Here is a 24054-nt window from a genome sequence, read left to right as displayed (position 1 = left end):
AAATACATCGGTCGACCTCTACTCACAGTTGCCAGTGTTCTTACTTTCTAGACCACCGCTCACCTCACAAATTTTGTTTTACATTTGATTGATTGATAGATACATGACTTTTTCAGTAAGACTACAGTGTAAACACAGTGTAAAGAATGTTGATCCAAGCAGCAGGCTTGAGTGGAATTCAAGTGGCAGTGTAAACATTAGCAACACTGTCATCAGCGCAAACATTGTCAACTGTTTAAACAGAAAAATGAATGGAAGAAAACTGGTGCAGCTCTCGTCCACTGAGCTCATCCTAACACTCCATCCAAGCACAGTGATTGTACTGATGTTGTACAGTGTGATTGCTGCTGGTGTAAGAAACCTCCCTTATTGCTCCTTTCTATAGCAGAGCTGAATGAGTCTTCTACTGAAGGAGCTGTTTAACCAGTAGGTCATGGAAAAGTCATGCTGTATTTTGTACCTGCAGAATGGCTGCGTGTTCACAGCATACAGTACTCCTGCGAAGAAGACTACACTGGCAAACGAATCTTGTGACAAAATTTCTAGAACCAGGGCTTCTTCAGACAGTACTGTCTACTCATCCCTTTCCTATAGAGATGTGCATCTGCATAACTGAGTGCAATGTGATTTAATGGAAAAAAATATGATGCTATGCAATTCAACATGATAGTTTGCTTTTATTTCTTTCGTTCAGACAGACAGCAGTAGACAGTAGATATTTGACTTAGCAATGGCTGGTAGGCTATCTGCAAGCATCCAGAAAGGGCTACGATGAGGCCTGAGATGGAACAGTCTCACCAGGACTTTCATTACATGTGATGTGATAATGATGCAGGCAGGAGGAAGTTGTCTTCTTTGGAACAGGAACCAGACAGGATGTTTTCCACAGCTCTCCCACCTTCTGCTATTAAAGGCTCAGGAAGAAAAAATTTTAAAGGAATCATATACAGCTTTAGCTTTGAAGAACTTCCACAGTCAAATGGTATCATGACAGCCCCATTGTAGCCAGTGGTTGCTCACAATTATTAAAAGCCTGTTCCTTTATGCTAGATCCATTACGCTTTACAGTAGATCATTGTAAAATCCTTCGTATTTTTTATATTTTTTCAGGTAAATACCCAGTCCTGGAGGTGATCACGGTTGCGGCTATCACGGCCATCGTTGCTTTTCCCAACCCGTACACACGCCAGAACACGAGCCAGCTGATTAAAGAGCTGTTCACGGACTGTGGGCCGCTCGAGTCGTCGCAGCTGTGCCAGTATCGTAGCCAGATGAACGGGAGCCAGGCGTATCCAGAGGGCACAGAGGCCACCACCACTCCTGGGGTTTACTCGGCCATGTGGCAGCTCAGCCTGGCTCTCATCTTCAAAATCATCATGACCATTTTCACCTTTGGCTTAAAGGTAATTATGATTCATTCCGCCTTGTAAACACTTGTGTATTCTATTCTGATTTGCATACACATTTGTGCGAGGGGTCTTGTTGTTTTTCAGTGCTATATTATACTCGTTTCATATATCTGGTTTAATAAAAGAGCTTTTGTGTATCTGTTCTTGTGACAGGTTCCTTCCGGTTTGTTCATCCCCAGCATGGCAATCGGGGCAATAGCAGGCCGGATCGTGGGCATTGCGGTAGAGCAGCTTGCTTACTACCACCATGACTGGTTTCTCTTTAAGGAGTGGTGTGAGGTGGGGGCAGATTGCATTACTCCTGGTCTCTATGCCATGGTAGGAGCCGCAGCTTGTTTGGGTAAGTGTGTGTGAGCTCAGGATATCTATATACAGTTTTCTTTCTTTTAGAAGGAAAAATTGTTTAATTCCCCAGCGTTAAACTTAGCCTTGATATATTACATTTAATGCTACACAACAAGATCCGCTGCTGTCTGTAGACTTCATTATGCAAATAAACACCAAACTTGGACAGTCTGAGATACTTTCACACGTCGCATGTTCTGGGATGTCAGAATCTGTTCACACTGATTTGCACTCACTCTCTCACTCAGACTCTGTTACAGAGAAAGTAGGGCAAATGTGGGACAAATTAGATGTGTTTAAGACCAAAATAATGACTAAATCATGAGAACTTAAATAAAACAGTTGCAACCAAGCAGATTGCTTAAAAAAAAAAAAAGAACATTAATCTGTCATTAATCAACAAATGTTCATTGGAGCGCTATATATATGTGTGTGTGTGTGTGTGTGTGTGTGTGTGTGTGTGTGTGTGTGTGTGTGTGCGTGAGAGAGAGAACATTGACATTATGAACAGGGAAGTGAATAACACTGATTGTCTCATCATGGCACCTTTTAGAGGGTGGGATTTATTCAGCAGCAATCCTCAAATTTGATAAGGACCAAATTGTGATGTCTAGACAACTGGGTCAGGGCTACTTCAAAACTGCAACATTTGTGGGCTGTAGTTGATTTGAAAGAGGCAGATATAGAGGACAGTTGGGGGGTATGGAGACAGATGATCCGCTGTGGGGACCCCTAATGGGAGAAGCTGAAGGAAGACGACGACAGTGACACTGCACTATTTCATCCATCCCAGAAAACAGGATTTGTACTGCTCATGCACAAAATCAAAGACTTCCTGTCATTGCCAAATTTTTTACGACAGTCTACCGATATGAATATATACTCTCTTTATTCAATATCATAAAAAAAGATTATGCAGAAGTGTGTGGGTGAAGGTCTGTAGTGAGGACAGGTGGGAGCGGGTTGTATTGCTGGAATTTAGTGACCTGGAATGGAAACTAAACTTTTGTCTGTCATTTTCCCCTGTGTGTGAGTGAGAGAATATTGCGACTAAAGAAATTAATTTGTGCTGTGTGATGTCTCAGGTGGTGTAACACGGATGACCGTGTCTCTGGTGGTGATTGTGTTTGAGCTGACTGGCGGCTTGGAGTACATCGTGCCCCTCATGGCTGCAGTGATGACCAGTAAGTGGGTGGGAGACGCGTTCGGGCGCGAGGGCATCTATGAGGCCCACATCCGCCTCAATGGCTACCCATTCCTGGATGCGAAGGAGGAGTTCACACACACCACGACAGCACGTGAGGTGATGCGTCCGCGGCGTAACGAGCCACCGTTAGCAGTGCTAACTCAGGACGACCTGACACTGGGAGAGCTGCAGACTACCATCAATGATACGAGCTACAACGGCTTTCCAGTCATCGTCTCCAAAGAGTCCCAGAGACTGGTGGGGTTTGCCCTTCGCAGGGACATTACTATAGCTATAGGTAAGATATATATATATATATATATATATACACACAATCTTTATTACTATAATAATTATTAAATGTTTAATTACAGTTCTTTAACACGCAAGGATGTGTATTTTATTTCTCGCTCTTTTATTCTGTCCTGCAGAGAACGCCCGGAGGAAGCAGGAAGGCATTGTGCTAAACTCACGTGTGTATTTCACACCGCATGCCCCAACGCTACCTGCTGACAGCCCGCGCCCTCTGAAGCTGCGCAGCATCCTGGACATGAGTCCCTTCACTGTCACAGACCACACGCCCATGGAGATCGTCGTGGACATTTTCCGCAAGCTTGGCCTGCGCCAGTGCCTCGTCACGCACAACGGGTGAGTCACGTAACGGGCCCGGGGTCACACGCATTACCATTGTAGAATGTGGGGGCAATGCACACAAGTCCCATGACTTGGTTGGTAAATAACTAGTTTCCAAAATGCTTGGGCGCACTGTTTATTAAAACGTTTGGCTAATCAGGAGGTCAGTAATATGCCTCCATAATGCAGTTCTACCCCTCCAGTGTCTTTATTGATGCTGCATGGTGTTTTATTAGGACGTATAGAGCTGTAGAGTTTCAGTAGCCCAGCTTGTGTCCAGTAACAGGCACTTGAGGTATAATTTTGGAGACAACCTCAACTAATAGGCGACATCTACTACCGCTGTAATCAGTAGTAATATAACGAAATAAAATTTGTTATATTATTGCTTCAACAGCTGTGATTATACCATACATTCTAATCACTAGTAGAAACTACCAGAAAATTAACAACCAGCAACAAAATAGTTACTAAATAATACTAAATATAGCAGTTTGACCTGCTACCAAACATCGCTAGGCCTCAGATTGTGAATAGTAGAGGTCGACCGGTTAGATCGTACTTTCCGATAACCGATTAATCAACCAATCATTTTTTTTTTCAAACGACTATATACTGTTTGCATTTATGTGAAATGGAAACGTTTTACAGTAAGATTCCATTTATAACAAACTGAAGTTAACAAACACTTAGAAGTAGTTTATGTTTGTTAATTTCAACACTTAGATTAGATTAGATTAGATTAGATTCAACTTTGTCATTGTGCAGAGGACAAGTACTGGGCCAATCTAATGCAGTTAGCATCTAACCAGAAGTGCAAATAGCAATGCATATAAAAAGTGCAAAGGTGCTATATATATATATATATATATATATATATATATATATATATATATATATATATATATCGTAAAATATTAATTAGTGCACATACTGTATGAGGTGCAAATGTGAAAATAAACACAGAATACATTGTTAATTGACGTTCAATTTCATTTAATCTGGTCACTTTAGTTTATTCACCATGAACTAACATGAATGAGGTATAGTGTGCAGTCTCAAGTTTTAAAACAAACAGCATGTGGTGTTGATTCACCACTAGAGGTCGCTTTCATACTGTGTAATCCTCAGCTGCTCCCGAAACAGACGCAACCCGGAAAAACTGTTGGTATGGATTTTTGTCCATAATTTCAGCGATAAATTATTAGTGCTGATTACTAATAATCGGTAGAAACTATTAATCAGTTGACCTCTAATGATTAGGACTAAACTATATATTGTTACACTCTTTTTACACTACTCCATAGCTGGTGCTTAGACTGGAACCATAAAAATCCAGTGAGATTCACTATATTGAATCAATACAGAAAACATATCATCAGCAGTTCATTTAAAAGCACTAAAACAGTACGTGTTGTTGTCTGTGGTGTTTAAAGACATATATGGTTTTATCCTTCACTGGTAAAACCTGCACAGACTTTCATAGGTATTATTTTTATCCCATTTATTAGCATACACCCACTTGGTATTTATATAATGTTTAATTGCTTAAACCTGGGGGAATGTAGTCTGGATTGCAGAATGAAAAACTTGTCACCGAATGCAGTGGTTCTACCAGACAATAGTCTTTTAAATAGAAAACAAATATTCCTAATTCGTCCTTAGGACTTCTTGGTAACTTTTAATTTAACAATTAGCTAATTTAAGTGTAAAAAGACAGTGGAGGATTTGGAAATTCTATACAATTGCACTTGTTTCAATAATATTGATAAAAAAATTTACCAACCAAGGATTTACAAACTTGAGTCAGTCATTTGGCTCAGGTTTGGTTGAAGGACTTGTTGGTACAATGAGGCAGAATTTGCATGGTGCAAGAGAAATTACTGTAGACAACACAGGTCTTTTAACTTACAGCTGTGGTTCTACAAAAGTCCAGCAGCTTTTGCATTTCCCCTTTCTCTAGCTACTAACTTACATCGACTATCTGCAGACACACACACACACACACACACACACACACACATATGCCCTTGCTGATGGGTTCAGCTCTGCACTTGGTCAAACCTGGTCCTTGCCTCGCTTTTAAAACCACAGAATGTATATTTGTATGCATGCAGGCAAGCGTGCGCGCGCGCACACACACACACACACACACACACACACACACACACACACACACACACCTGTCAGCCCCTCAATAGCACTAAATTAGTCACGTGACTTCCTCCTCGCTCACTCTTTTACGGAGCAGTGAAACTTTGTGTGTAATCTGATGTGGTTTGAAGGAGAAACTAAACGGTTTCCAGTCCCAATTCGTAACAGCGTTTCATCGCCTCGACTTGACTGAGATCCGCTGCCCTATGCAATAGAGCGCCTCCTTGTGTCCACATCATGCATTAGAGATCATGCAACTCATTGGGAAAAAAAACGCCAAGGTACACTCTAAAAGCATTATCAGATTACTTTGCGAGCATTTTGGGTAAATAAATTTGATTTCTCATCAAGCATGCAAGTTTTCCTTTTTTTAAAACCTTTGTTTAATAATTTTAAGATTTATAAGTATTTTGCATTCATTTCTTTGCTAATCCTAAGTTGTTGGATAATTTGCTGTTTTATTTTTTACATTTTCTGTTGGATGTTGTGTTGTATTTGTTTTTTCTTTTTGATTTGGTTTGTCTCTGTGTGAGTGTGTTGCTAAGTGACGGTCGCCACGGTGTGTGTTGCAGGATTGTATTGGGCATCATCACTAAGAAGAATATTTTAGAGCATCTGGAGGAGCTCAAGCAGCACACGGAGCCCCTGGTGATTAGCCCCGACCCATATCACGCCCACTCGAGCTTTTAGGCCCCACCTCTTAGGAGGGATGCATGAAACTTGAGTGGACACAAAACAGATAAAGACAAAGTAGAAGGCAGTTCCCCGGAAAGTAGATCTTCCTCCTCGATACAGCCACTTTACTCGCAAGTATTACACAAGGTCACGGTGCAAGACTTATACAGTGTCCCATTGTGGGTTTTAGTAGGAACATATCTGCTAATGTCTACAGCATTTTGGGGAACTGTCAGATAATCCAGCATACATATTTTATCAACACCTGGTTGCACAGTGTCACTGGTTTGACCTTGTGGTGTTCCTTCAGTGTAGAATTATTACTGCTGCAGTGATTAGTCTGTAATACAGGACCAGAGCAGCAGTGTGCCTCTAGTGGTGGGTGGTGGTACACTGTTTATAAACTCAAAAATATATAAAATGGCACTTTGTGCAAAGGCATAAAACGAAAGTGGGCTTTTCTCAGTCTTATGGGTGTTCATATATCAGTGGCTGTCAAACATTTTTCTGCCATTCCTCACTTTGAAGGGGGTGTTTAAGCCCCATCTGCCCTCCATCACCTGGAAAAATGCTAATGCAATACTTCAAGTTTAATGTTAAAATGTCAAATTTAATGAAATATCAAGTTAAAAATCAATAACATTTTAAATAGCTGAAAAAGTAAAAGCAAATAGAGAAAATAAGTGTAGTTGTCTGATGTACTCCAACTGATTTACTTGCATTAATGGCCTAATTTGTTTATTTGTTTGGATGCTTTTAATGTATGAACTTTGTCAATAGAGAAAATCCTAAATTAAAACGAACACAAAAAAATTATATAAATCATGCCGTTCATTTCACCCCACTTGTCATGTCTTTAATCTCCGCTAGTGGGCGCACCCCCACACTTTCAGAACCACTGACATATAAATAGCAAGAATGTCAGTCACTGCCTTATACCACAGTCCTGACTGTCAAACTTCACTATTATTTTTAGTTCTTTTAGCAGTAACTCTGGTGGTAGTTTCAGCTGCAGATCAGATAAACTTTGTCAAGATTTAAAAAAAAAAAAAATTGTATATAGTACCAGTCAAACGTTTTAACACATCGTCTTTTTATATATATATATATATATACATTTTTTTTATTATTACATTATGCATTAAAACTGAAGACATTTAAACTATAAAAGAACACTTATGGAAAAAAATAAAAAAATAAAATAAAAAAAAAGGTTAAAAACCCAGAATATGTTTTATATTTTAGATTATTATCTTCTAAAATAATAAATAATTGCATTTCTTAAAATATTTTAGATTGTCCAAAGTAGCTACATTTAACTTTGATGAACCGATATTGAAATCGGGGTTGTAAATTGGACATTGCACTTAATCAATGCCTAAAAGTATAACAACTTTATTAGAGGAAAAAAAAAAGTAAAAATTTATAATAATTACTGTAGTGAACTCAAGACTGGAAACTGAATTAAAACAAGTGTAAAATAAGTGTAACAGCTATAAGCCGATAGGTTTGTTGTTTGATTTAAAAAATCGCGATCACTGACAAAATCCTGTGGTGTGAGAGCAGCGAAACAGTCACGCTATTAGTGCAAAATCATCTTTAGGCTCCATGTTGATCACCATGTACATCATTGATTCATTTCGACTGAACCTACATCCTTGTTCTATTAGTAAAAGCATTAAGCAGGAGTTTCCACTATGTGTGGGATTTATAACATTATAAATTAATCAGGATGAAATAAACGACAATAATCCGTGTTTTTCCTCCTGTAAACCGCATTCGGTGGTTTCTCTGTCGAGTAAGTAATAAACATCTGACTAGGTTTTGCTCTCTGATAAAATAAATCTCTTCAGGATTTGGTACTGAACTGATTTGAGGAAGGATTTTAATCCAATGCCTTTTTTCAGTTGAGAAACACACACAGGACTGAGAAAAGCTGCTGAGATCTAAAACTTTGGGAATGTGAGATTTTTTTTCGCCCACCTTTAAGTAGAGCTCATGGTTGTGTATTGTGCATGTGTACTTTTAAAGCACACACACACACACACACCTCAGATACATATCTTAGTCTAATTCATTTATAAGCTTCTAAAACCTGTTGTTTGTTTTTCTTTATTTTTTTAATTCCTCCTGTGGGGTCGGGGTCAGCATCCACTGGGCAACAGATCGATGAAGTGCGATCCCACTCATAGCGCCGCCTCATAAAAGATGGGCGAGTAACAGGCTGTGTAACTGAGCATTTCTTCTCTGCCTGCTTATTTTCCTTTTATTGATTGAGTGATTATTTATGTACATCAGTAGAGCCCTCAGTAGTAGTAGAAGTGAGTATTAAGGTGAATTTGTTGCGTGATGGTTTGTTCATGGCTGTATAGAAGAGTTACTGTAGCAGCACCCATCCTCAAACCAACACGCCCTCCACTCAGTACACTCCAGTCCCTCAACTCCACTCCACCTCTTGTGACTGTCTGTGCCGGTTCACCGACATTTCACGACCGTGTTCATGCTCCTCCTGCTCTGTGTCTACTAATCCTTCCACGTCCAGTCCAGTCTTTCGTACAGAGCTAGCTACTTCCTGTCTGACCCACAAAGTGACTCCCAGGTTAACGTGCATACGTGATCTGACTATTAGCCACGTGCACAGGGCACAGGCACAGTAAGGTGCTGTGTAAAAGTCTAAATGTTTTACATTTAATTAAGAAATGACTCAAAGTCTTTTATGTCTTTCAGCCAATCAAAATACGATTTGAAAGGTAAATAAAAAACAAAACAAAGAAGGATAGAGAGAAAATAAACTTATCATTCGAGCAAATTTGAGGTTAATTCCATTATAAAATTGATAAAGTAAAGAGCAATGCAGATTATAGTCACAGTTGAGACTAAACGTAATTTTTTTTAACTTGTTATCAGACAAGCTGAGAGCTGATTATTTTCCAATGAAAGCATGATATTCAATCACATTTACACCACAACAATGAGCAATTACTTTTTATTATTATTATTATTATTATTAATTCAAAAACATCGTGAAAATACTAAATAAAAATAAAGAACACAAAAAAAATCATGCCGTTCATTTCACCCCACTTGTCATGTCTTTAATCTCCGCTAGTGGGCGCACCCCCACACTTTGAGAACCACAGACGTATATAAATAGCAAGAATGTCAGTTACTGCCTTATACCACAGTCCCGACTGTCAAACTTCACTATTATTTTTAGTTCTTTTTGCAGTAAATCTGGTGGTAGTTTCAGCAGATCAGATAAACTTGTGCTAATATTTTATTAATTTTATATCAATATTTTTATATATATATTTTCTTTAGCATTATGCATTAAAACTGAAGACATCCATCCATTTCTTAATTTTTGCCTACAATTTGAAGCCTCATTCAGAAATTTTTCCTGTGACAAAAACGTTAAAAGCCCCAATATTAGAGACTTCTTCCAAAATTCCTGAATAATCTCACACAAAACTTTGTGAATCTTTTACCACACCACAAGTCCTGTCTCAGTAACTTCCCAAAGTACAAAGATCAAGTATTTTAATTGTCGAATTGCATTCTAAACTAATGCCAAAAAGATAAATGTATAAAATTAGTCAGGCATGTTGTTATGGTTATAGTGTGTGGGTTGTGTGAGGATGTTTTTTCTTTATTATTTGTGTATATATATATATTATTTATATATATATATATATATATATATATATATTTTTTTTTTATTAAACATCCAACCAGCAAAACTTCAAAACACCTGGTATTCCAGCAGCCTGACAGTTTCTTATTGCATCAAAGAAAAACAAACAAAAAATGACCCCTCGTGTGTTTGCCTTTAGAAAATAAAATAGGGGGTGAAAAGGGAGTCACTTTAGATTCAGACTGTTCCAGACTGATTCTGTTCCTCACACTGCTTTAGTTTCTCACTCTCTTTCCCTGTTACGCCTCTACATGGACACCTGTGGAACTCAAGCCTGTTTCATGATGCAATTCAAGAGCACATATTATTCCTTATTAATTAAACCTCATACTTTAAATGTATTTGATTATTGCCTAATTACACATGAGATCAAAGATTACTTTCATATGTGCTTTTGAATTCAGATGAAGATGCTATACAGTGGTGTGTGTGTGGGTGTGTGTGTGGGTGTGTGCGCGCAATAGTTTCTTCAGGCAGAAATTATGGATGAATGGTTGTGTGTTCACTGTGCACTCTGTCCCTTGTGTTTCATTTCACCTCTCTGGTTCTCTCTCTAGGTGCTGCAGGTCACTGATCATCACTTTGACGTCTTCCTTTCTGCCTCTGTGTGTGTGTGTGTGTGTGTGTGTGTGTGTGTGTGTGTGTGTGTGTGTGTGTGTCTCTACACACACAGACATTGGGCTCATTTTGTTGGCACACTTCCACTCCATCAATCTGATTGGTCAAAAATATCTGATTAAAATGCAAAAGTAAGAACATCTTCAGAAGATTTTTCTTCTCCACCTGCCAACAAAATGACCTCTACCTGTTTGCTCCACATGTGATTATTCCTATCTGTAGTTTGTCCCTAATGTATTTTTACTTTCTTTCTTTCTTTTCTTCTCTTTCCTTCTACACAGGCGACTCCTTGGTATTATTACAAAAAAAGATATCCTCCGTCATATGGCCCAGATGGCAGACCAAGATCCCGAGTCCATAATGTTCAACTAGTTCCCTCTTACACCAGACGTGAGGAAGAGGAAAGCGAAGAGGAGGTGCGATTATTGGACGATATGTCCCACTGACCTGTTTGTGTAAAACGCCCCCTTTCCCCCTGTCCCCCCGTCCCGCATGGCTCCTACGCGGGGACCGGCTGCACCGGTGGATTCTTCCAGATCTCCATCCAGGCCTTCAGGAAGATGATGATGTTCCCTGAAAAAAAGGCTTGAAAGATGATCCAGAGCTTCAGCCAGTGATGAAAATGCACTAAAACGCTAACGTACTCACACATGGGCACGCACTGATCCGGCTCAGGCCCCTTCGCTCGTGCTCACCTTGTTAGACCTCAGCGGGGTGAAAGGTCATGATGAGCCGCACAGGTGCGAGGAGGGACCTCAGCCACGAAACTCCGATCACGTACTGCTGTGACTCCTGCCACCTGAACCGCCCTGCCGCGTTCCCACTAAAGACTCCACAATCGTTGTTTACCTGTATCACGTGAGCTTGACTGTGTGTGTGTGTGTGTGTGTGTGTGTGTGTGTGTGTGTGTGTGTGTGTGTGTGTGTGTTTGAATGAGTGAGAGAGGAAATGAAAAGCTCCCCTACATTCCAATCAAGATGTCGCTCTGTGTCCTTTGCTTGTTCCATCTGAGGCACAACAAAATAAAATCTACTGTGTGTGTGTGTGTGTGTGTGTGTGTGTGTGTGTGTGTGTGTGTGTGTGTGAGAATGATGAAACTGTGATCCATCGAGTATTTATCATTGTGAGATGATCAAATGTGCAAAAGGAAGTTTTTGACGCCACCATGTGCAAAGCTGCCTGAAGTGATTTTTTTTTTTTTGTTTGCGTTTTTGTTTTTGTTTTGTTTTTTTTCCCAGCACTACAAACTGTCCATCAAACTGCAAACCTTTTTTTTTCCTTTTCTCTTCTTTTGGTACGTAACTGATTGGGGATTTTGTGTGTTCAGGAGTCTTATTGCGGCAGTACAAAAGCTAGATGTAGTAATAACTGATGTACCAAGTACAGTCTCTGTTTCGTGACTTTTCCAATGGTGTTGCCCCCTCCCCCCTTTTTTTTTTTCTACTTCTTCTATTTTTTTTTAATGTTCTCTTACTCAGTGGCTCGATGTTGCTCATTCCATCCGTCCCTCTCAGGCAGGTGTGTGTAACTGGACCCAACACTAACGACTCATCTCGACGCATGCTACTTTTTATTAATACTTTATTTTAATTCTTTGCAGCTCGATTATTTTTTTTTGCCCAAGGAATCAAAGTACATCCCGATTTTAACCTTTAATCGGCTCCTTTAACAACGTAGGACGTTTACACACTCTTAAGTTTTGCGATCTCACTCATTTTGTGCGACTGATGTGAAATCTGCTTTTTTTTTTTTTCTTCAATCCAAATCAGTTTATTAATCTGCCTTCCTACACAACAGCCAAGTAAAAATAACAACACAATTATGGTAAAATATATTTATGGTTTCTTGTTACAGTATAACAGGAAAGATAAAAATGTTTTTGCCAATGTTTATTTATTCTTTTACCACAGAATGTTGTTTCTCCCAGACCACCACATATACATTGTGATCATCACCAACAAAAACACTAACGGGGCACGACCCTGTGGAATAAAAAGCTTATTTAATGTGTAAAGAGACGCGCCAACGACGAGTGAAGTCGGTTGGTCAAACCACTGACCATGTGTACAATATCTCAGAAACGTGTACAATGGTGTAACGAATCACGTGAACAATCACAGCACCAAGAAACAACCAGAACGTTGTACAATGAGGTTATAAAGAAAAAAAGCTTTTTTTCAAGCTCATTCGTGGATCCATTGTGAGGGCCCAGCATCGATACTGATTATTTCTCTAGCACCGCCCACACCGGTTTTTCTTTTTTTTTAATCATGATGAAAAAAAATAGATCTAAAAGCTTTATTTCCATTTTAGGTTAAACTGAGTGAATCCCACAGTCTGAATGGACTGGAAGAAGACGACTGGGTTTTGATCTCGTCACCATCCTATCAGCCCTTTTCCTCCTTCAGCATTACTTTGTGTATTCGTTCTCGCTACTAATCTTTTGCATTCGGTTACCTTTATATTGTGAAAAAAAGAAAAGTACATCTACAGGTACATAGATTCCCACCCCACCCCCCACTGTCCGCGTCCTTTGCTCCTGCATTATAATCTCATCTCAGATGTCGGCAGCAGTCTGTTAGTCAGGTTATGAAGGAAAAAAAAACAAAAAAGCATTAATGATGTTCTCATAATGTTCTTTCCATGTTTTTTTTTTTTTTTTTAATTTATAATTAGCCCTAGATTTGTACATTACTGTAAATTTTAAGTACAATTACATATGATTGTTGGTTTGATTGTACATTTAAAAGGTGTAAGATTAAATTGTCGAAAATAAGCTGTGTGTGTGTGTCTAAATCTATCTCATTATCTATCTGTCATCTGTCATTAATTTAGGTGAATGTAAGGATATAACGTAGCCTCTCAGGGTTTCCATCCAAAGCCACGCCCCTGTAAGATAGAAGGCGGGGCTTTCTGGTGAATATGTAAGTAGCACCTCCTTCAGCTGTTTGGGTCGATGTTGGTGAGATCCTTTTTTTTTCTCTCCTGATTTTGTTTCAGGGAAACTGCAGACAACTGAGGTGTTATTTTGTGTAGATATTTCATTAACAGCTGCTGAAGAACAGCAACCTCAGATTTATTGTCGCCACCAACGTGTTGAAGGCAGGGTAAGACTGTGCCTGGTCTTATTCAACAGAAACGATTTGATCAACCTACTTGATATTTTGGATGCCTGGGCACATAAGGAGATTATCTTTGCCCTTGTACTATAAAATCCATTTGTATACAACAATCATGAGGATTCACTTGTTACAGGAAAAGTGTTGGTGTATTCTGATACCTGTAGATCAGAGCAGGTGATATGCTTCATGGCTTTTCTTTTAAAAATGATATATGGACAAAGGTATTGGGACTTTTCTAGCCATACGTTGTAACATGAAACTTCCCCTTCACTTGAACTAGGAGACCGAAGCCTGTTCCAGCATGACAATACCCTTGTACACAAAGCCGGCTCCATGAAGATATGCGTTTAATGGTTTGGAGTGGAAGATCTTGAGTGGCCTGATTGAAACACCGAGGCCGTTACTCTACATCAGTACCTGACTTTACTAACACCCTTGTGGCAGAAAGAATCTCCACAAGCACACTCCAAAATCTAGTGGAACATCTCCCCAGAAGAGTGGAGGTTCTTATTGCAAATATTGTCAGGTGTCTACAAACTTTGGTTCCTCTAATATATTTCTGGGGCTTGTTATTGTGGAGTTCTTCTATAAATATATGTTGGTAGGTGGACAGTTGATTCTAAATTGTGCTGTATGTGTAAATGTGTGTTCATGGTGCCCTGTACGTGACCCCGTAGCGTATCTTAGGAAAACATCCCGGATCTGTGTGTGAGTGAGCGATTAAAGATGATGTTCCAGAAAAGTGCTTGCTCATTATAAGGGGAAAAGGAAAGCGTTAAAATCCCTTTGTTGTTTTTGGCATATTTACATTGAATAAAAAACTCTACCTTCTGTACTTTTAAACAGTTGGTAGACTTCTGATCTACACAATACATTTCTGTAATATATTAATCAAGGCAGAACCCAGAAGCCCTTTATGACATCCTCTAATTGCTTGAACTGTACTGATAATTTATTTTCAGGTCTCTTTGCCATGAGATGCCATATATCCATCCACACAGTGCAGCTGCATGGTCTCTCTGTGTATGAGAGATCCCTCCTCTACAATAAAGCCATTTTTCTTCTTCTAGGTTCTCAGATGTGAAACAAGGCACCACCTTTTGTCCAAATATTTCGGCAATAAATTTCAACCCATTTTAGGACTAAGTGCATGTGTAGATCTTTATATTTACACACACACACACACACACACACACATTGGAGGTTCCATGTTTAAAAAGCAGAGCAGGGTTTTTCAATGTAAATCACTGACATGTCGCATGATCATCGTTTGTCCTCGTAGCCCGGATTCGTGCAACCAAAATAAAAACGTGGATGCAACAGGAATGGGTTTTTTCGTTTGTTCTTGTCTCTTCTGTAATTCATATTCAGTCCTGTGAGACCTCAGGGCTCAGGCGTGTCTTGATTAGTGCAATCAAGTGTAATAAAATTCTCAGCAACCTTATGTACAGAACACAGAGGCCCTAATGCGGCTGGATTTCCTCAGTGGGGCGCTAAAGTGATCTGGTGATGTATTCAGACAATGCATTTAGTTATGATTGCATGTATATATATATTTGTTTACATTTCATTTAAATCATAAGTATGTTGGATAATTTGTTCTCTTTTTGTATTGTCTATAATTAGTAGAAGTAAACCTGCACTCAGGTTTTGTATTCTAGTTAATACATATTTACATACACACTCTAAATGGATGCTATCTTTTCAATTATTTTTACACCCAGACTTTGTATATTCACCAGGACAGCAGTCAGAATGGAGGAAGGATTTCATGATTTTCAATGTATATATCAGATACTGAAAGTGATACGATCATATAGAAAATTTTTTGCAGTGAACTCAGTTCTATCTATAACCTGCCTTCGAATAAACCACGGGTGCAGATACAATATCACGCCTCTAGAGGGCTCTGTGTGCCTGTAGTATTGAATTGTATACATGTTGGACCGCTTTATAACTTGAAATTTTTCTGATAGCAACCATTAATTTGAACACACTTTAAGGCATACTGAATATACCCAAAGGTTTGTGGACACCTGATCATCACACCCAGATGTCGTCCTTCCCAATTATCACAAAGTGTACAGAATTTCTTAGTATATTGTAGCTTTATAATTTAAAACACATAACACTCCTGTTCCCTAAAGCAAACACCACGAAAATATGGTTTCTCATGGTGGGTGTAGAAACTAGAAAGCTAGCACTCACTGCCACAAATGGTTATGATTATATTATAAACGATGCTGCTTGTAGAACAAGTGATCACAATGTTATGTTGACATCAAGAGAAAATGAACTCGTGATCAGGAGAAAACGTGAAAGAAAAAAAAAACAATAATGCATTGCCTGCATGATCAGGCCTCATCATCTTATATCACTGTCTGACTTCACTAATGCTTTAGTATATTTACTCCCCACTGCCGTGCACCAAACTCTAGTGGAAAGACTTTCTAGAAACCTCTAACTTTTTTAACTGCATGTTAAACAATGACCAGAAAGCCACAAGCTTCTGACCATAACAAGCCAAATAGCACACACTCACACATGGTTACACAGCATGCGCTTTTTATTTCCTTAAAAAAATACCTCAAAGCACCAGATGAGGTGAGAAATCTCTAATGCCCTCTGGTCTTTTTTTTTTTATACCCAGTTCTCTTCACGGCTCAGTATTTCTGTACGAGCAGTGAGGATGGAAACGCTTGAGCCACAGTTTCAAAGTGAAATGATTTTCATTTAGGGATTGCAGAATTGTCAGTGCATTTTCCAAACTCTGATTGAGCAGAAACGCATTAATAATTAGCTAAAACTGCAACCCAAAATTATTAAAAACGTCTTAAATAAAACAAAAGTAACGCTATAATGATCATTATAATAGTATAAGGACTGCATTGGTGGTTGAATGTAAAGACGAACGATTCACTATAAATTAAAAAAAAGAACATTTTTTTAAATGTTCTGTCCAGTGGATAACATCTTAAAAAAAAAAAAAAAAAAAAACACAAAAAAACCTATCATGCATTACACAGAAAGCATCTGGTCAACCTACACGTCTATCCAAGAGCAGCTCTGTGACACTGTGTCCAGGATTAGCCCTAGTGTGTATTATAGAGTGATTAATATAAAAGTCCATGATTGTGGAGATTCTTTCTCCCAAAATACATTCAACATTAATTGTTATGGGAACTGAAAAACTGAAAAAGTCTCTCTGTAATGCACGTGCAACAGTTCAAGTGTTTCATTCGTACTGAGACAAACGCCAAAATGTCAGACTACGTTTTTATTCATGAAATGCATAGCAATAGAATCATCCTGTAGGATATTACACATGGCTTTCGTAGAGGACTTGGCTTGTCAGAGATTTTTCTGCTTCTTTCTCTGTCTCCGTCTCCACCTCTGTCCCCACCACCTCTGTCTCCGTCTCCACCTCCGTCCCCACCTCCACCTCTGTCTCCACCTCCGTCTCCACTTTCACCTCTGTCTCCACTTCCGTCTCCACTTTCACCTCTGTCTCCACCTCCGTCTCCACTTTCACCTCTGTCTCCACCTCCGTCTCCACTTTCACCTCTGTCTCCACTTTCACCTCTGTCTCCACCTTCACCTCCTGTTCTTCAGGCTCTGTCTCTACACTCACCTGAGCTGAAGAAGTGGCGCATGCGGCCGTATCTGTGAGGGGCGGAGCCTCGACGTTACAGACTCCCTCGTCTAACGGTGGGTGAATAGACACCTGAATGGCAATGTGTTGTGGCTGCTCGTGCAGGGACGCGTCGTCTGAATCGGCGGTCGGAGATCCGCTCCTGTCTCGGTCTCGGCCTCTAGCCTGCAGAATAGCGAAAACGTTGCCGGCAGAACGAGAACTTCCTTCCTGACCTTCAGGCGCCTGCCGAACAAAGGTGTGTCTCATTTCCTCGACCCCCACCACCTCGAGGATCTCCTCCATGAAAGTACGGCAGTTCATGATGAGCGGCGGGAGAGGGATGCTGCGCGCTAACTCCTCGATGTACCGCGCAAACTCCATGGTCTTGAACTGCGTGACTTTGGCCAGCTCGAGCGTTTTAGCCGACGTGATGATCGGGATGCGTTTGGCGATCTCGAATGCTTTCTGGAGCTTTTCTGCTCCTTCGGTGCGGAAAAACTCGTTGATGGCCTTCTCGGTTTTCTTCAGGTGGCTGCTCATCATGCAAAGCCGAGTCACGTTCAGCACCATGATGATGGTGAAGGTCACCAGACACACCACCATGTAGTACACGCCCATGTCACCGTTGGTGAAGACCACACGCACTGTGACTGTGCAGTTGGCCACGCCGTGGGCGTTAGAGGCCATGCACGTGTATTTGCCGCGGTCTGCGAAGGTGATACTGGTGATGTTGAGGACCCCGTTCTCCAGAACCCACCATTTTCCCTCTGCGAGAGTCACAATGAGAGCACAGGGTTACATCAGACTCTTGAAAGCAGGGTTCCTACACATGTCATTTCAAAATTCCACACTTTTCCAGACTTAAATATACAGAATTCAATAAAGATAATAATCCCTTTTTTTTTTTTAAAGGATAAAAAAATTCCAATTAGAGCATGCGTTACGTTACTCTACTCTACGTCGCTCTCTGAAGCAGGTCAGAATCTATGATGTGCGATTATATTACAAATCATTGACGGAAGGTTGTAACTACCGGAGCTCATACACATGAACACTGAACCACGTTTCAATACAGCATTTCTGAAAACTGCTTATCTAAAACAGTGCAATGTTCATAATTTATAAATTAAATTTTTTAAATAAAACCTTTAAATCCTTCACGAACAGAAGGATTGTTCATTTGCAATTCACTAAAAACTGCAAAAAAAAGAACTAAAGTCCATTAGCAAAAAAAAAAGAAAAAAAAAAACCTTTTTGGACATTTTTATTTAAAACGCAGATTTTTCTCTGCGTATTTGTCTTCCGTTCACACCGAGACGCCGTTTTCACTCGACGAAAACGTAGCTTTTTAAAAACGCTCTCCAAAGTGGATACATTTGAAAACGGAAGCGTTCGAATACGATGATGTGTTTTTGGTCATTGCAGCGATGTTAAAAAAAAAAAACGGAAAGGAAATAAACGCCAGGTGGACACGACGCAGGTCGAAAGCATCTTACAGCACAGAATTATGTAAGAATGTAAGATTTTTTTTTAGATGTTTCAGTGTGAATGAGCAACTTATGGGACACGATCAAAAACAAGAGTGTGGACATGAATCAAATTAATCCGGATTGGTGTAGACGTTGGTTTGGTTTTAAAAAAAAATGTGAAAACCGAATAGGGCACTTTTCCAAAAATGCGTAGGAACCCTGTAACAGGAAAGATAAACATTTAAGTCTTTTATAAATAAATGGTGAATTAGACTTTCTGAATTTATATTTAAGAGAGATCACTAGAGTTGTGTTCCATCAGCAAGGGGATGAGTGGCTACTGTATTGTTCATTTCTGCAGTTGTTCTGATGTATGCTAGCTGGGTAGAGGAATGACTGGTTGTACAGTGACTGTGTAAATGAGTCAGTGCTGTGAAGGGAAGTTTCCTCATTGCCTGTTTAAGCAGAGAGATTTTAATGTACAGCAGGATCACGTCTCGGTGGTTAAGCTTTGAAAGGTAAGCAGTAGACGGGGGGACAGTTTGACTAAAATCGAATCACAACTCTAAAGTGTAAAGTCCAAAGCATGACCTGCTCCTGTACTCGCTCACACACTGGGTTCAAGTTATTCTTGCAATTCTGAATTGTCCATCACTAATGTTCATCCCATAGACACAATATCCAGCATAAAAATAAAATGTGATCACATGACCACTATTGGGCTCCATCTTATATTAAATATATCCAATGTTTCACAGCTAAGGTCACAGCTCCAGGCACGTTATTTGGGTTTGCTGTGGAAAAACAGGAAATACTGAGCGAGGGTCGCCTCTGTGTTGGGAGTCTAATAATAAAATAACTTCTTTTGGCTTTTTAACCCTTATCTAAAATAAGCACTGATCTTTCTAAAGCTCAGCTCGTGCTTATGGTTGTGCTTGCTCAGAGGTTTGGTGTGCTCTGAATCTATAACGCTTTCCTTTTATAGCACAGAGCAGGCAGTGCAGCGTTAGTACTGACGACAGAGTGCATTCAGCCTGACCTGAAAACAAAAGGCTCAGCAAGTGGCATTTCATTAATGCATTATGCACTTGCGCAGAAACGTAGGACTTTTAAGCTACGTTACTGAGCTGCTCCTGACCAGACGAAAACGTCTAAACTGCTGGACAACAAAGCAGCAAATATCCTGCGTTAAACCACTCGAGAAAAAAAAAGTCCTTAACATTCACTACAGGATTTACAGGAAGCTGGAACCAATGGGACGAAAAATAAACAAGTGCACTGTTATTCCTCTGCTGCAAACTCTCAGAAAAGTGTTTCACACCAGGTTCGAACAGAATTAATTACAGGACGAGTACGAGCGTCTCTCACGTGATGTGTTCTGAGAAACAGCCCTAAAGCGAGTTTGGGCGGGTCGGACACAACAAAGCAGTAAAAGAGCGTAAACACCGCTTGCAGTTGCATTGTAGCGCTCGTTGAGGGCTGGGCCTCGAGCTTCATTTCCTGCTTATTATTTAATAGCCCTGTTTAGATCTTGAGTACACGCTTGAACATGTTGCTCTCGCCTTGTACAGCACTTTCACATCTGAGGGGTTTCGTAACTGATAAGATTTGAGGCCTTAAACTGCTTTTTTTTTTTAATTGGCAGGTTTTACCACAACACGGTTTGACTGTCAAACCTGAATGTGTTGCAACAGTAGCTCTAACAACTTCATGCATTCGTCTTAATCATCGTTAGTAGAGTAACAATTCAGGCAAAGGATCACCACCATGTAGTACACGCCCATGTCACCGTTGGTGAAGACCACACGCACTGTGACTGTGCAGTTGGCCACGCCGTGGGCGTTAGAGGCCATGCACGTGTATTTGCCGCGGTCTGCGAAGGTGATACTGGTGATGTTGAGGACCCCGTTCTCCAGAACCCACCATTTTCCCTCTGAGAGAGTCACAATGAGAGCACAGGGTTACATCAGACTCTTGAAAGCAGGGTTCCTACACGTGTCATTTCAAAATTCCACACTTTTCCAGACTTAAATATACAGAATTCAATAAAGATAATAATCCCTTTTTTTTTTTTTAAAGGATAAAAAAATTCCAATTAGAGCATGCGTTACGTTACTCTACTCTACGTCGCTCTCTGAAGCAGGTCAGAATCTATGATGTGCGATTATATTACAAATCATTGACGGAAGGTTGTAACTACCGGAGCTTATACATATGAACACTGAACCACGTTTCAATACAGCATTTCTGAACTGCGGTAAAGGTCTGCACCATCAATGGAATATCCTAAGAAGTGGAAGTTCAGCCCAAGTATCTCCACTGTTGGGCCCTTGAGCAAGGCCCTTAACCCTCTGTGCTCCAGGGGCGATGTATCATGGCATTTCCATGCAAAGCAATAAATCATCTATCATACGGTGAGATTTTGAGTAAGGATGTGCACTAGGATGGTCCAGGGCGAGGGCGTTTGCGACGGCTAGTCTGTTTTTCTTCTCAGGATATCGGAGCGTTTGGGTTTGTTTGTGACAAGCTTTTGTAACATTTCACGCAGTTTTTTGGGGGGTTTTTTTACAATAAAATGAGGAAATAAAACTGCCGATTGAAAATTGGGAGAAAAAAAAATGTAGGGTCTCAAAATAAGTTCACTGTGGTTCATCATCTTTTATTCTTTAAGCCACGCTGAGCGTGCACTTTCTGTTGAGACACTTCCACAAGTCAAACGACTCGCATTCGTTTCATTTTCAGGACTTCGATTAACTGTAGTGTTTGGTTACAAAGACCCTCAAAATCTCCTTATGGAACATCTTACCGATTGCCTCGGGGTCCAGAAGATGTCCGTGAGAGTTGAACCACTGCACCTTGGGGAAAGGCTCTCCGGTGACGTTGCAGTCGATCAGGACGCAGTTCCCCTCGCGGGCGATGATCTGACTCGTCACGCCGAGCACCACGGGCGTCTTTCCGTCCGCCGCCTCACCCGCTGTCAGTGTGGCATTTCCATCGGAAACCTGTGCAGTGCTCAAGCTGAGAACACACACCAAATAAAGCAAAGCACATCGTTCAACCACACCGTTCATTTTCACTAGTGTGGAGATGGGAGATGTCACTTTGTTCCAATGCTCATGATGAAGCAAAGGAGAGGTCTGGGATACTACTGACGATGATGATGATGATGATGAAGATCAGAGCATCTGCAGCCTCGTCATCGTCTGCAAAACAGGAAATAAACCGGTTACATAACATCCATTTAGACTATTATATCTTTAGGTATCCAAACAGTTTTTGAATAATATTTTCCCCTCATACAATAACAGGGTTCACTTATAAACCCTTGTTTCCCACTGCCCACATTAATGACTGCGGTAATGCTAGGTTATGCTAGCTGAGCTCAACTAGCTAACCGGGCTCTTCTCCATAACCAGCTCCAGGGTTGCTTCATCTCTCTCTCTCTGAGTCAACATATTCACTCCATTTAATAACAACCAGGACCTGAAATTAAAAATAAACCAGGATATTTTTATTAAATGTTATTCTGGCTCATGCTAGTCATATCAGCTGACCTGAAAGGAAAACAAGTCGCCTTTCCTGCAGTCGGTCGACGGAAAAACCGCTATTTTTCCACAAACAACCGTGTTTACCCTCCATTACAGTGTAAACATAAACAATTATATTTATCGTCTGGTTCTCACAAACTGGACTGTTCAAGTAATCCTAAGGTGTAAATAATTGTGTTTTGTCATTTTTCAGTATTAAATACGTGTTAATGAGGCGTTCAGACTCTAACGGCGCTTAAACACGACACCCACCTAATTTATATCACATATTTTTTTTCATATATATTATATTTTATAATTGTTTCTATTTCACTTACCGAAGTGTTTCTAAACAATCAGAAATTTCGCTCTGCGTCCATCTCTAAGTACGTGTCTGAATCTCTTTCTGTGTCTCCGGCACTCTAAAAACGAGATGACTTGGGGCTGTGTTCCAATCCGTAGCGTATTGCATAACCTAGGGCACTACTTCGGCTGTAGACGCCATTCTTTCATTCCGTTACATATCCACTGGTATTAGGGCGCGCGAAAGCATTTAGGATGCAGCCTCCTGTAAATGGGGAAGTGATAGGATATATGGCTTGCCTGCTTGCTTGGCATTTCTTTCATCCATTTGGATTTGTCAAATAAAAATGTTTGTTATGAGGTGTGATGTTTCAAAAAAGGGATCATGAGCCCTTTCTCAGCTTAAGAAGCATACATATTTTAGGTCTAGATCTGTTGATCAGAAATTTTACTCCATTGTTACCAGTACAGATTTGCTCCCATTAACAGGTGATACAAATATATGAATATGAGTATCATGTAAGGTGTGTATGTGTGGATTGAAGTTCATGAAGCACAATACCTTCAGCATCTGAATCAGAGGTGTTATATATCAGAGCTGGAACAAAACTATGAAGAAGTCACTATGTCCTCATTGTAAATGTGCATGTCTTGGTTTACAAAAAAATCATATTTTATGTGAGGAGAATTTGTAATGGCAGGATTTAGCTGGATTTTTAGCTCACAAAGAACCTCAGAAGTCATTTAGCATGTTTTTTTTCTTCAAGAGTTTCAAGGGGCAGGTGGACCTGTATGTCTGAGGCAGTATTACATCCCAACAAGCTTTGTACCTATTTTAATGTAAGTGCTAATCTAAAACAGCATTTCATAAATTTTCTGCAACATTATAGCACATATGGTCAGAAGCATTACATCTTTCATAATTCATTAAATAAAATGCTCTAATTGGCCTATTGAGGTGACCATCTGTGAGCAACAGTATGGTTTCCTGTCGAGGAAGAGCACCACATACGCATTATTTGCTTTGAGAATAGAGCTGGAGGTAGCAGAGCTGAAGATGTTGAGGTTTTTGTTGGGAGTGACGAGGATGGACAGAATTAGAAATGAGTTTATTAGAGGGACAGCACATGTGGGACGTTTTGGAGACAAAATGAGGGAGACCAGATTGAGATGGTTTGGACATGTGCATAGAAGGGACATGGTGTATATTGGTAGAAGAATGCTGAGGATGGAGCCACCAGGAAGGAGGTAAAGAGGAAGGCCAAGAAGGAGGTTTATGGATGTG

At 40.1% G+C, this 24054-nt stretch overlaps 2 protein-coding genes across 8 annotated transcripts in view; one reads left to right on the top strand and one right to left on the bottom strand.

Annotated features, from left to right (window-relative positions):
* clcn3 (chloride channel 3) overlaps nucleotides 1-13490 on the top strand; it is a 51088-nt gene extending 37598 nt beyond the window's left edge. For 3 of the 7 annotated variants that reach the window (XM_046851341.1, XM_046851346.1, XM_046851342.1), the window contains 6 exons: nucleotides 1111-1403; nucleotides 1563-1749; nucleotides 2840-3238; nucleotides 3372-3588; nucleotides 6300-6375; nucleotides 10996-13490. In XM_046851341.1, coding sequence (XP_046707297.1) covers nucleotides 1111-1403; nucleotides 1563-1749; nucleotides 2840-3238; nucleotides 3372-3588; nucleotides 6300-6375; nucleotides 10996-11160 — 1337 coding nt within the window. In that variant the 3' untranslated portion in view covers nucleotides 11161-13490. Of the gene's footprint in view, nucleotides 1-1110; nucleotides 1404-1562; nucleotides 1750-2839; nucleotides 3239-3371; nucleotides 3589-6299; nucleotides 6376-8550; nucleotides 8631-10995 lie in introns of all 7 variants that reach the window. The other 4 variants (XM_046851347.1, XM_046851348.1, XM_046851344.1 and 1 more) reach the window with 3 other exon arrangements.
* A 3608-nt stretch (nucleotides 13491-17098) lies between these two features.
* Nucleotides 17099-22961, bottom strand: mfap3l (microfibril associated protein 3 like). Its single transcript, XM_046851939.1, has 4 exons — nucleotides 22805-22961; nucleotides 21746-22142; nucleotides 20703-20872; nucleotides 17099-18262 (listed from the first exon to the last, which is right to left on the bottom strand). Exons 2-4 carry the CDS (start codon nucleotides 22008-22010, stop codon nucleotides 17156-17158), a joined length of 1542 nt encoding a protein of 513 aa, XP_046707895.1. The 5' UTR covers nucleotides 22011-22142; nucleotides 22805-22961; the 3' UTR covers nucleotides 17099-17155.
* Between the last annotated feature and the right edge of the window lie 1093 nt (nucleotides 22962-24054).

Source organism: Silurus meridionalis, chromosome 6 (genome assembly GCF_014805685.1).
Source record: "Silurus meridionalis isolate SWU-2019-XX chromosome 6, ASM1480568v1, whole genome shotgun sequence".
In the NCBI taxonomy this organism is placed as follows: Eukaryota; Metazoa; Chordata; class Actinopteri; order Siluriformes; family Siluridae; genus Silurus; species Silurus meridionalis.
Note: the sequence above shows the minus strand (reverse complement) of the source record. Positions and strands in the feature narration are given on the sequence as shown.

Coding starts and splice junctions, on each gene's coding strand:
- mfap3l (XM_046851939.1), bottom strand. CDS start 22,010: ATGAACGGTGTGGTTGAACGATGTGCTTTGCTTTATTTGGTGTGTGTT. Junction 20,873..21,745: donor TCTGGACCCCGAGGCAATCG/GTAAGATGTTCC, acceptor TGACTCTCTCAG/AGGGAAAATGGTGGGTTCTG. Junction 18,263..20,702: donor TGGGCGTGTACTACATGGTG/GTGATCCTTTGC, acceptor CTGATGTAACCC/TGTGCTCTCATTGTGACTCT.